Below are 12,673 nucleotides of genomic sequence, written 5' to 3' on the forward strand. Positions count from 1 at the left end.
AAACTCCTCCTAGTACAACTGACACACCGGTAGTAATTGTCGTGCAACAAGCAAATTTGCAAATTCTGTCCCACACAGCAATCGGATTTCAGTCGCATGTGGCAAAATCTACATCTAGCTTCCTTTTTACGTTATGAGTAAATGGAGCTGTAACTTGGAATAACATTTCAAGAGCATCAATTTATTCTTCTTAGAAGGTACCATTTTAGTAAGCTTTGTTCAATAGCAATACACATCTGCCAACCAAGCAGTGTATAGGAAAGTCCATAGGCTAGTTTTTAAAGGATAAAAAAAACTATACAAATACTTATTCTTTGAAAATGTCATTTGAACAGTCCGGATAGACCTCCACAGCGTCTGGGAAGCAGAAGCAGAGCTTTTTTGGGGAAAGAGGACGGCAAGCTTTCAGCTCTTCTCCACATAGCTGCCACTTAGTTGCAATGCTTCAGTTCAGTGTTCATAAATAATTGTTCCTTGGCCTTTAGACCGTTTCACAGCTCAGGTTAGAAATATGTGCAGTCTTCTTCTCTCTCCATGTGTAATGTCCCTGATGGTCATACAGACGTCTGGGATATCTCCCTCGATAAGAGCGTCTCTGACGTCATTCTCCTTTCCCTGAAACAAATCCAAAAGTTTTGTTTGGTCATTTTTTATCTAAATGATTTTTTGTTCAACACAGGTCAGAAACGGTCAGCGTTTATCTTGCTATTAAGCACAAAACATTCATATAGACAGACATTTTGCTCAAAGCTAAAATTTGCTTGTTAGATGTGGCTCTGTGGTCTTGTGGTGGAGGGGATCCTACTACTGTTAAAAAAAAAGGGGGCCGTGTTAAAACACAGAAGCACAGGTTATGCACTGGAAAATACCATTCTGCCATAAAGTCAAAAGGGTTATAGAAACCGGTCAATCTGAAACTGTCTGACAACATCAGCTAAGTGAGGAGGAGGAAGACTTTACAAGACTAAACAAGGTAATTTCTCAAAGGGCCTAGCTTTCTTTGTGCTCGCAGTCTCAATGTCAGCAAATGTAAGACTGTTGATGCTGATGTAAATAAAGTCCTAACAAAAAGTCTACGCCAGATAGACTTCTGATGTGTTTTTAATCTGCAGAATTATTTGCAGCTCTGTTCTTATAACAATAAATCCTATTGTCCCTATAAATTGGCCAAAGCCCAAATAATCTCAGAATCTTTGTGAAAACTGTGAAAGTGGGTTTTAAGGAGAAATTTCTTCTTAAGAGAGGCTGGTGTATTAGGCCTATTGTTTGAGAATGAAGACTTCTTTCCTAATCCTGACAGAATTCGACATAGCAAATCTTGTCATTGTCGTGTAAAAATCTCCAAAGCAACTTCGAAGCATCTTCACAGGGGTAGGAAAAAAGCTTCTTTGCTTTCAGTGGAAGACAGTGTAGAAAGATTTCAGTCCAGGAGCATTTCTATTAGTCCATGCCAATGGGGTATTTTTTTGGTGAAACCAGCCCTGGTTGTAAGGCAGTGACTCATAAGTCACTGACCCATTCAGTGTACATGCTGTACAATTTTTTAAGAACATGATTAAGTACCCACACAGAGCCTATCATAGAGGTACACCTTGCTGATGCATAGGACCAGAGTCTGTTCATACAGGCTGCGGCCCTTTTGTGTGTGCTTAATCACTTTATTCATATGTGGAGCCTCTGGGCACGATGTATGACTGTTAAAGACACTATTTTAATTCAATTCCCAATATAATTCAGTTCCCCTATTTGATGTTACAAATGTTATTTAATGTTACAAGATCCACAAATCCTACAACATCTACTAAATACATGCTGACAAGAGTAGCTCATTAGGTATGCTTTATTAGGTATACAAGAGTATACACAATACTATACCAATACAATACCAAAAATGTATGGTGTTGTGCCTAGGTTGTAATTTTGTGGAAGTTTTGGTTTATTTTGGGCTGGTTGACAATAGGCAGTGTGTACTAGATTCTCAGGTCACGTGATAACTCACAAGTGGGGGTTTCTAGTGCTCATATGACCGGAATTTTGTCAGTGTGTCCAGTGAACTGAGTCATTCCTAGAAATTTCCTAGTGGAAACTTTGCTTTGCAGGTTTGCAGTTACTGATGGTAGCATCATCATTTGCTGCACAATTTATCCACCAGTTGACAGGAATCACTACAGAACCACCAGTGAACGGTTCTTATTTGGACATCAGTGACACCAGCATAGTTATACCATAGTAGTGTGTATGTTTCTGGCCTGAGTGTATTTGATACAGCACTATGGACACGACCTTGTCGGTACACACTGCTGGTGTACAGTTTAGAGACTAGGTTCAGTTTTTTTTTTGGACGCATAATTTGTTAGTCATCCTGTAACCTTTTATCAGTGGGCAGTCAGCTTCTGACCCTAGGACCACTGCAAGCAGAATATCCTTAGCTGGTGGACAAATCTCACCTGGGCCATTTCTGACCTCAAATAAATGTGGAAATTGATACTTATTTGTGAGGCCCCTTCTTGATTGGGGTCCTCCAAGTGACAGCTACTGTACAAAAAACAATCCCACCAGCAATGCCACTGTACCAGCACCAGACACACTAACCCTAACACATCACATGTGTGCAGTGGGACAAACTATGGCTGACACATTCAACAGCATCTGATGGGCTAAATGCAGTCCTACAAACCTACAAAGAGCACATAAATAATGAATGCTTCTAATCAAATTGCCAATGAGTGTAGGTGTACAGTAACTGTCTATAAATAAGCCAATAAACTTATTTATACATTTTAATGTTTAATATTAGAGTGAAGTAATCTACATGTATAGCACAACAATGTCTGAGCTGTTGATGTGCGAACTACTTTTTGACCTTATGTGTTTGTTTTTTTTCACTGGTTTCCTGTAGGGTCTTTGTTAGTTGCAGCTCATTTTATATTTGTCCATTTCTAGCGTAAAATAAGTAGCTATTTTAATCTGTTAATACTTCTATGGTGGCTTGCTAACATTAGCCTAGCTGCTAATTTGCTTAGCTAATGCAGTCCTAGCTAGAACCAAACAGACTTGAAACTTTTACAAATGAAACACTCTAGCTAGGTACACCTAAAGAAAAACACTTAAAATAATGGGTTGTAATGTATATGTAACCGATCATTAAGTGAATTAGATAAAGTCTAGTCTATCCAGGCTTGTTTAGCTAACTAGCACTAGCTTAACTAAGCTATGCTAGCTAGTTGCTAACTCGGTTGGTAGGCTAATGGTAGCAAACACACACAGAGGACGTTTACAATATATCTAGCTAGCTAGGTTACTTAGAAAGGCTTATTTTAAGCTTTATTAAGATTTTAACCAAAAGTTTAGCTATTTTCTAACGATATTTAGCTAGCTAGCTATATTCTCGACCCCGGTTGTATCTAACAAACAGGCCAAATAATACGTTGTTGTTGATCAGGCATCAAGATAAGACTAATAAATTGTTGTTTTTTATTTATAAGACAAAATTATGTGTAGGGTTAACTAAGAAATGAACAAAAGCTAACAAACTAGTTAAAAACAACCCAGCGTTGGGTCAAATCATATAGCTAGCTAGTAGCACTGAGCACCAGCTACATTATGCTATATGCTAGCTAGGTTAGCTAGCTATCATTGCTGTCAGGCAAAATATCGTATCTCTAAAATGGGGAAGGAAAAATGTAATGTCAATGTAAACGTCATTATTAGGCATTTCTAATGGTTTTAAACGTTAATTTTCAGATTAAAATAAATATTAAAAATTATGTTTTTTTTTGTTGTTGTTGTTGAAAGAGTTTTTGGCTGTTACGCGGTTCTGTTACAGTGACCCATCACCGGGTTGTGAAACTGCCCCCAGCTGCTGTTTTTCAGCAGTGTATGTATCTAGTTAAGTCCTAGCTACCTCTGTTGCGTCCTTCCGTGAGGCCGGACCACCCCGACTGTCCACTCCAGGAGGGTCTTGAGCCTGCCGTTCAGGCAGGGGAAGCGGTGCCGCAGGTGCTCGAGCAGCTCCTCTTTGCGCAGGCCGTAGACGACAGGCGCGATGCACTGCGCCAGGCTGAAGAAGACGAAGACTATGACGGCGAAGCGCTCCTTGGCAGCGCAGCTAAGCAACCCCCGCTTCATAAGCACGTGCAGCACGAAGTTGACGAAGTTGGGCAGGATGTAGACGGCCAGCTGCGCGCCGTGCAGCGCTATGGTCCTGCAGCCAGCGCGGTTGCGCCGGTTCAGCACGCCCAGACGGCGCCCCTCGCAAAGGATGCGCGCGTAGCTGTACAGGATGAGCAGTGTGCACGCGGAGATCAGCAGGATCTTGTGCACCTCGCCGCCCTTCAGCGTCGTGCGGTCGCAGCTCTTCAAGGCCCTATTGTAAACGTCAGTGTACAGGGTGAGTGGGATGACAGCGGCGAGCCCCCACGTTAGCGCGCCCAGCAGCCACGGCCACGCGCCCCGGCACGCGCCGCCGTAGCGCAGCGGGAAGCAGATGGCCACGTAGCGGTCCAGCGCCATGGCCGTGATGGTGAGCAGGATGCTGCAGGCGCTTGTGGTAAGCGCCATGACGAGTGCGGCGCACGAGGCCGGGGGCAAGCCCGCGCCCTGGTACGCCTGCAGGTGGAAGGCGAAGCCCAGGGCGAAGTAGGCGCACGCGGACACGAGCAGGTGGAAGACGAGCACGAAGCGCGCGTGTCCGCGCAGCCGCGGCTCGCGAACGATCGTCCAGCTGATGAGCAGATTAAAGACGAAAAGGATGAGGAAGGCTGCCGCCGACGCCCACACTCGCACGCGCATGTACGAGTCTGCCTCCGCTGCGTCCGTGCAGTTGGACATATTCATGTTTGATATGACGCCGCTTCACACGCCATTAAGTGTTAATGGTGATTAAAAAAATAACCTTAAATCCGTAAACGGGTCAGCGAGGAGAGGTCATGTGATCATCGTGGTCCTTATTCAGGGGGTCCTTATGAAGTTGCTTAACTCCTCTGGTCTTGTTTTGCTGCTCTTCAAGTCTGAAGCACCTGATCTGGAACAGCCCTGCTGTGTTCCGCTGCTCTTTGAGGAAACACTCCGCGCGCGCGCGACTTGCCTTCTTCCTCTCTCGACTCTGTATGTGTGTGTGTGTGTGTGTGCATATGGTGTGACACAGAGAGAGTGAGGGAGTGGGTGACTGTACAAGTATGTGTACACTATAACATACAGCCTTAACTTTACACAGCTTCTTCAGTTTAACGTTTCTCAAACGTTCTGACAGTGCTGGCTGCACCTCAGTTAGGTCAAACCAATTTAATGATGCCTTGTCATACAGTTCCTATAAAACGGTTTCACCCCTTGAATGTTTTCCCCTTTTATTGCTTTTAGAAATGGAATCATGGTCAATATAATTTGGAATTCATAAAAAGGTGAAAACAGATTTCTACAAAATAATGGCAATTAAATAAAAAATATACTCTATAAAACCAGATGTGCATGTACATAGTGCTTGAAATTTGCTAGAAGTGTGTGTGACTGTAAGTGAAAGCATTTATGTGCGTATGAAATATCTTGTGATCTCAGGATGACAAGTTGATTAGTCGAGATAACATTGAGATAAGTGTTTTTTACAAGATCACATCTTATATTTGTTTTCTCAATGAAAATAAATGACTTTTATTATATTGAGGCCACAAAAAATAAGTTGTGATCGCCAGAAAATGACTTTATTTATTATATATATATTTATTATGTCAAGACCACAAGAAAAATAAGTCGAGAATGATCACAAGAAAACATCACAGAAAAATACACTTAACTCCAGACCTTTCTGAACCCATATATATGTACATACTCCATTTTATATAAGGATATATACATCTCACTTGACCTGACTTATATATAGTTATATCAACTCCATCTCTCAGTATTGTTCAAATAAATGAATCAGATATTTAAATATGTTTAAAAAGTGTGTTCTATATTTTAGTTATATGACTGTATAACAGCATATTATACATTCTGGTTCTGACATGTTTATCCTGTCTGTTCATTTAAAGGAGAAACACCACAACTAATGATGGCCATTCCAACAAGACACAAGCTGTAAAATGCCAGGAAGTGAAGTGAAGTTCAAGAAGTGAAGGTAATGCCCTGATTCTGAGATCTTGTTAGGTTTTACTGGGAAGTGTTTTGGGAAAAACAGTTGTGCCACTGGTTGGCCTGTGAATCACATGTGATGGACTGAGGCTCAAGAAGGCAAAACAATATACAAATGAAGAAGGGAGGCAGGTTTCAAATTGAGTTTTTAAAAGTGTTTTAGAGGAAGCTTAGTACCATCATGAGAAAGGGGACCAGGCTAGATGGTGGGAACTGATTACAATGACTAAATCCAGAAAATGCAGAAAATCCCCCTCAAAACATAATAAAATAAAGTTTTAATAGGTATTAATATGCTTGTTCCCTGTTGTTTAGGGTGTTGAAGTTGAAATCAAATGTTCCTTACCAGCCTTGCAAACTATATCGAAGAAGCACAAGGTTTTGTTTAAGACAAGAGACTCAGTAACTGCTAATAAACTCTAAAACACGTTCCTGTGGAGGTCTGAAATAACAGAATTTTAAATCCTCCCAATCTAATTTCATATTAATTCCATCTCTACCTTGTTTACGTGTTTGCAACAATGTTCTCGCCACCCACCAGCACTCTGTCACCTCACTTTAACTCATATCTATATCCTAATCTTATTGTCTTATGCTGATGACACAGTCTGGAATCACAAACCACAGTTTAGCCCCTTTAGTCTTGAAGACCGTACAGTTCTCTATACTTTCATATGATTTCAAGAAAAAGCTAAAACGAACGCACTGCTTCTGTTAACAGTAATGTTGTACGTAATTGTGATACTACTATGTAAATCCAAGAGATGACAAACTACAGATATCATTGCATAGCACAAAGTTACATCAGACATGCATGCACACACACACACACACACACACAGACACATGCCTGCAAAATACAAGAGTATGTGGGAAAACAACATTATGCGAGAATCTGTATTTCTTGTGTCTAGGCTCCCCCTGCAGTCTTACTAATGCTGTTGTGGCTCAAGGCAATTCAGTCTCCACAGCAATTTCTCCTACTTAGAAAGATGAGAGATCAGAGGTACACTTCAACTATGAGAGACAAAATGAGAAAAATCCAGGAAATCACAGTGTAGGGTTTTCAAATAATTTATTTGTAAATGATGGTGGAAAATAAGTATTTGGTTAATAACAAAAGTTCAACTCAATACTTTGTTATATATCCTTTGTTGGCAATGACAGAGGTCAAACGTTTCCTGTAAGTCTTCACCAGGTTTGCACACACTGTAGCTGGTATTTTGGCCCATTCCTCCATGCAGATCTCCTCTAGAGCAGTGATGTTTTGGGGCTGTCGCTGGGCAGCACAGACTTTCAACTCCCTCCACAAATTTTTTAAGGGGTTGAGGTCTTGAGACTGGCTAGGCCACTCCAGGACCTTGAAATGCTTTTTACAGAGCTACTCCTTCGTTGCCCAAGCTGTGTGTTTGGGATCATTGTCATGCTGGAAGACCCAGCCACATTCCATCTTCAATGCTCTCACTGATGGAAAGAGGGTTTGGCTTAAAATCTCACGATACATGGCCCCATTCATTCTTCCCTTAACACGGATCAGTCGTCCCGTCCCCTTTGCAGAAAAACAGCCCCAAAGCATGATGTTTCCACCACCATGCTTCACAGAAGGTATGGTGTTCTTGGGATGCAACTCAGCATTCTTTTTCCTCCAAACACGACGCGTTGAGTTATTACCAACAAGCTCTATTTTGGTTTCATCTGACCACATGATATTCTCCCAATCCTCTTCTGGATCATCCATATGCTCTCTGGCAAACTTCAGACGGTACTAAGCAGGGGGACATGCCTGGCAATGCAGGTCCTCTCTACGTAGTGTTACTGATGGTAGCCTTTGTTACTTTGGTCCCAGCTCTCTGCAGGTCATTCATCAGGTCCCTCCATGTAGTTCTGGAACTTTTGTTCACCGCTCTCATGATCATTCTGACCCCACGGGATGAGATCTTGTGTGGGGCCCCAGATCGAGGGAGATTATCAATGGTCTTGTATGTCTTTTATTTTCTTACAATTGCTCCCACAGTTGATTTATTCACACCAGCCTGCTTGCCTTTTGTAGATTTACTCTTCCCAGCCTGGTGCAGGTCTACAATTTTGCTTCTGGTGTCCTTCGACAGCTCTTTGGTCTTCACCATAGTGGAGTTTGGAGTGTGACTGTTTGAGGTTGTGGGCAGGTGTCTTTTATACTGTTAACGAGTTCAAACAGGTGCCATTAATACAGGTAATGAGTGGAGGACAGAGAAGCCTCTTAAAGAAGAAGTTACAGGTCTGTGACAGCCAGAAATCTTGCTTGTTTGTGGGTGACCAAATACTTATTTTCCACCATAATTTACAAATTAATTCTTTAAAAATTCTACAATGTGATTTCCTGGATTTTTTTTCTCATTTTGTCTCTCATAGTTGAAGTGTACCTATGATGAAAATTACAGACCGCTCTCATCTTTCTAAGTAGGAGAACTTGCACAATCAGTGGCTGACTAAATACTTTTTGGCCCCACTGTATGTAACTTCTTAGCATTTCCACAACCACATATTTGTAGTGACGGCCCTGGTTTCCATTTTTAAAAGAGTAAAGAGAACAGCAGAAAAGTGAGAACAGAAAAAGGGGAACAAACTCCCTATTATTACCTTTAGTTTCATATGACACTCTGAATGAGCAGGTGTTCAGTTTTTGAACACATGCAACACATGCTCTGTTTTCTAGGGGTTGAGCGCCATCCAGTGGAACATTTGCAACACAAACTGTGAACGTGATACCAGGTTGCCTGAGCGTCTGGAGGAACTACAGATCATCTAAATCCAAGGGTGTCACTAGAAATTCCTGAAAGAGGGGCTAAACCGTTACGGGGTTCCTCCAGTGTTTAAAAGTCTCTGTTTGTATTGAATTTGTACAGCAGCTAAAGGCGTGTATCAATTAATACAGCTTAAATGCTCTCCGTCAACTTTCAAGACAAATATTAACCAAAGGTTCTCTGTCTAGACAGACTGCAGGTCCTACAACACTTTATTTTGAGTGTTAACAGAGTGTTGAGTGAACAGAGTATCACTAACATTTCAATAACATATGTAATATATTGAAATATCGTGTTGATGTTCGTGTTGGTCGATATGTCACATGAAGTAGACTTAGACGTAGATTCCTTTCCGTAGACACATTTTCCTTGATTCTCACTTACCCTGCACTGTTCAAGGTATAATATCCTTGAGGAATTTTGGGAGGTTTATTCATTTGAAACTGGAGGAATGTCTTAAAGTGATTTAAGGAACCTTCAAAAAATGTTGTAGGAGAAAAAGGTTCCTTGAAGGTTCCTCAAAGCACCATAGGAAGTTCCTTTACAGTTTCAAACTGTTTCAAGTTCTTCAAGAATCTTAACATTTTAACAGTGTTGCCCTCTTCCTTAATCATCACACCAGCACCTAATCCTAAACCTGGCCCTAACACTAAATCTAATCTTAGTCATAAACCCAACACCTAAATCTAACCCTGCCCCTAATCCTTACCTTATCCTTAATTATCTACCTAACACTTACATTTACATTTACATTTACATTTATGGCATTTAGCAGACGCTCTTATCCAGAGCGACTTACAAAGTGCTTTGCTATTTACCCAAGAAAACCTCAGCTAGTTAGAATAGACTAATACAAAAGATACCTCCAAGCTTAGACATTACTAAACACAATACAATAAGGCGACCATAGAACTATTCATCCAAGTACTCTCTGAAGAGGTGGGTCTTCAGTCTGCGTTTGAAGACAGCGAGCGACTCGGCCGTTCGGACATCCAGGGGCAGCTCGTTCCACCACTTTGGTGCCAGGACAGAAAAAAGCCTGGACGCTTGTCTTCCGCGGATTTTGAAGGATGGTGGGTCGAGCCGAGCCGTACTTGAAGCTCGAAGGGCTCTTGGTGCGGATCGGCTTTTGACCATTGCCATCAGATACGGAGGGGCTGGTCCGTTCTTGGCTTTGTAGGCCAGCGTCAGGGTTTTAAATCTGATGCGGGCAGCTACAGGAAGCCAGTGGAGAGAACGCAGCAGTGGAGTGACATGGCTAAATTTTGGGACATTGAAGACGACCCGTGCCGCTGCATTCTGGATGAGTTGCAGGGGCCTGATGGTGCGCAGAGGGAGACCAGCCAGAAGAGAGTTGCAGTAGTCAAGTCTGGAAGTGACAAGAGACTGAACAAGCACCTGGGTGGCCTCTCTAGAGAGGAAGGGTCGAATTCTCCGGATGTTGTACAGAAGAAATCTGCAGGACCGAGTTACGTTTGCAACATGACTTGAGAACGATAACTGATCATCCATCACTACACCAAGGCTTCGGGCTTCAGTAGAGGGAGTGACCAGTGAGTTCTCGAAGGTGATGGCAAGATCGTTTCTTGGTCCAGCAGTTCCCGGGATGTACAGCAACTCCGTCTTGCTGGGGTTCAGTTTGAGGTGGTGAGCCGCCATCCAAGACGAGACGTCGGCGAGGCATGCTGAGATACGGGCAGAAACCTGTGTGTCAGACGGTGGGAAAGAGAGCATGAGTTGAGTGTCGTCGGCGTAACAGTGGTAAGAAAATCCATGGGAGGATATCACTTTACCAAGAGAGTGAGTGTATAGTGAGAAAAGAAGAGGACCAAGAACTGAGCCTTGTGGAACGCCAGTGGAGAGACTACAAGGAGCGGACGTGTCGCCCTGCCACGTTACCTGGTATGAGCGTCCCTGCAGGTATGATGCGAACCATTGCCATGCAGAGCCGGTAATTCCAAGACCGGCAAGGATAGACAGGAGGATCTTGTGGTCCACTGTGTCAAAAGCTGCGGAGAGGTCAAGAAGGATCAGAACCGAGGACAGTCTGGCAGCTTTAGCTGCATGGAGCTTCTCTGTAACTGCAATGAGAGCAGTTTCAGTAGAGTGTGCAGCTTTGAAGCCAGACTGGTGGGGGTCCTGAAGATTGTTCAGAGTGAGAAAGAGAGACAGTTGGTTGTAGACGGAACGTTCGAGAATCTTTGAGAGGAAAGAGAGAAGAGAGATAGGTCTGTAGTTGCCGATGTCCAAGCTGTCTAGAGTTGGTTTCTTTAGGATGGGCACGACTCTGGCAGACTTGAAGGCCGATGGTACCTGACCTGATGACAAAGAGCTGTTTATGATAGAGGAGATGAAGGGGAGGAGGTTTGGAGCGATTGTTTGGAACAGAGGGGATGGAATAGGGTCTAGTGGACAGGTGGTAGGATTATTGGAGGTGAGAAGATGTAGGAGGTCATCTGTGGAAAGAGGAGAGAAGCAAGTCAGAGAAGAGGGAGGAGGAGGGCAGTGTCTAGAGAGGGGGGTAGAGGCAGGGGGGAAGGATCGGCGGATCTTGTCAACCTTTTCTTCAAAGAAGGAGACAAAATCATCTGCAGACAGGGTAGTGGGAGGTGGGGGAGTAGGAGGGTTGAGGAGAGAGGAGAAGATGGTGAATAGTTTGCGTGGGTCAGATGCAGAGGATTCCAATTTCCCCCTGTAGTAAGATGCTTTGGCGGCAGCAACTTCCGTTCTAAACCTGGAGAGAAGAGACTGATAGGAGTGGAGGTCGGAGTCGTGTTGTGACTTCCGCCACTTCCTTTCAGCCAGTCTTAGCTCTCTACGGTTGTTGCGGAGAACATCTGACAGCCACGGGGAAGGTGGAGAAGAATTTGCTGACCTAGGGGAGAAAGGGCAGAGAAGGTCGACAGAGGTGGAGATAGAAGAGAGGAGAGTGTCTGTAGCAGTTTCAAGTGGGAGAGAGGAGAAAGATTCGAGATGGGGAAGAGTGGTCAGGACAGTAGAGGCAAGAGCTGAGGGGGAAACAGAGTGAAGATTGCGGTGAAGAGTGGAAGAACTTGCAGAAGTGGTAGTTGAAGGAGCAGAGAGGGGGAGTGAGAAGGAGAGAAAGTGGTGATCAGAGAAGTCCAAAGGAGTCACAGCCACATCCAGAGCAGGGACAGGTCTGCTGAAGATCAGGTCCAGAGTGTTCCCTGCTCTGTGTGTTGGTGCAGACTGGTTGAACGCGAGATCAAAAGAGGATAGGATTGGGAGAAGGCATGAAGACTGGAGTTTCTCTGATGGAAGGTTGAAGTCGCCAAGTAGAATAAGTGGGGCGTCAACAGGGAGTCCACTCAAGAGAACATCCAGTTCATCAATGAAACTGCCCAAAGGACCAGGAGGACGATAGAGAACAATGATGAGAAGTCTAGTGGGAGAAGAGACAGTAACAGCATGGTATTCAAAAGAGGAAATGTCAAGATTAGAAAAAGAGAGCGGGGTGAAGCGCCACAGAGGAGAGAGAAGTAAACCGGTGCCGCCGCCCCTGCCAGTCCTTCGTGGAGAGTGGGAAAAGGCAAAGGCAGACGACAAGGCAGCTGGAGTTGCAGAGTTGTCCGGGGTGATCCACGTCTCAGTCAGTGCCAGGAAGTTTAGAGACCGAGCAGAAGCAAAAGCTGAGATGAAATCTGCCTTCTGCACTGCAGACTGGCAATTCCACAGTCCCCCAGTTACCATCACATTGGTATTAGAACAAGGTGGGTAAATGAGGTTACCGGAATTGCGGC

At 43.7% G+C, this 12,673-nt stretch overlaps 1 protein-coding gene and 1 long non-coding RNA gene across 2 annotated transcripts; one reads left to right on the top strand and one right to left on the bottom strand.

Moving 5' to 3' along the window:
* Window positions 1–160: 160 nt before the first annotated feature.
* On the bottom strand, window positions 161–5,116 carry LOC140562133 (probable G-protein coupled receptor 148). The gene is made up of 2 exons (XM_072687547.1): window positions 3,905–5,116; window positions 161–615 (listed from the first exon to the last, which is right to left on the bottom strand). The coding sequence occupies exons 1-2, from the start codon at window positions 4,834–4,836 to the stop codon at window positions 555–557; spliced, it is 993 nt and encodes a 330-aa protein (XP_072543648.1). The 5' UTR covers window positions 4,837–5,116; the 3' UTR covers window positions 161–554.
* LOC140562134 (uncharacterized) lies at window positions 3,856–8,874 on the top strand. The gene is made up of 3 exons (XR_011980124.1): window positions 3,856–4,390; window positions 6,030–6,115; window positions 8,825–8,874. It is a non-coding gene; the product is annotated as an uncharacterized lncRNA (long non-coding RNA).
* The last annotated feature ends 3,799 nt before the right edge of the window (window positions 8,875–12,673 follow it).

Source organism: Salminus brasiliensis, chromosome 9, assembly GCF_030463535.1.
Source record: "Salminus brasiliensis chromosome 9, fSalBra1.hap2, whole genome shotgun sequence".
Lineage (NCBI taxonomy): Eukaryota > Metazoa > Chordata > Actinopteri > Characiformes > Bryconidae > Salminus > Salminus brasiliensis.

Coding starts and splice junctions, on each gene's coding strand:
- LOC140562133 (XM_072687547.1), bottom strand. CDS start 4,836: ATGAATATGTCCAACTGCACGGACGCAGCGGAGGCAGACTCGTACATG. Junction 616..3,904: donor CACGGAAGGACGCAACAGAG/GTAGCTAGGACT, acceptor GATTTGTTTCAG/GGAAAGGAGAATGACGTCAG.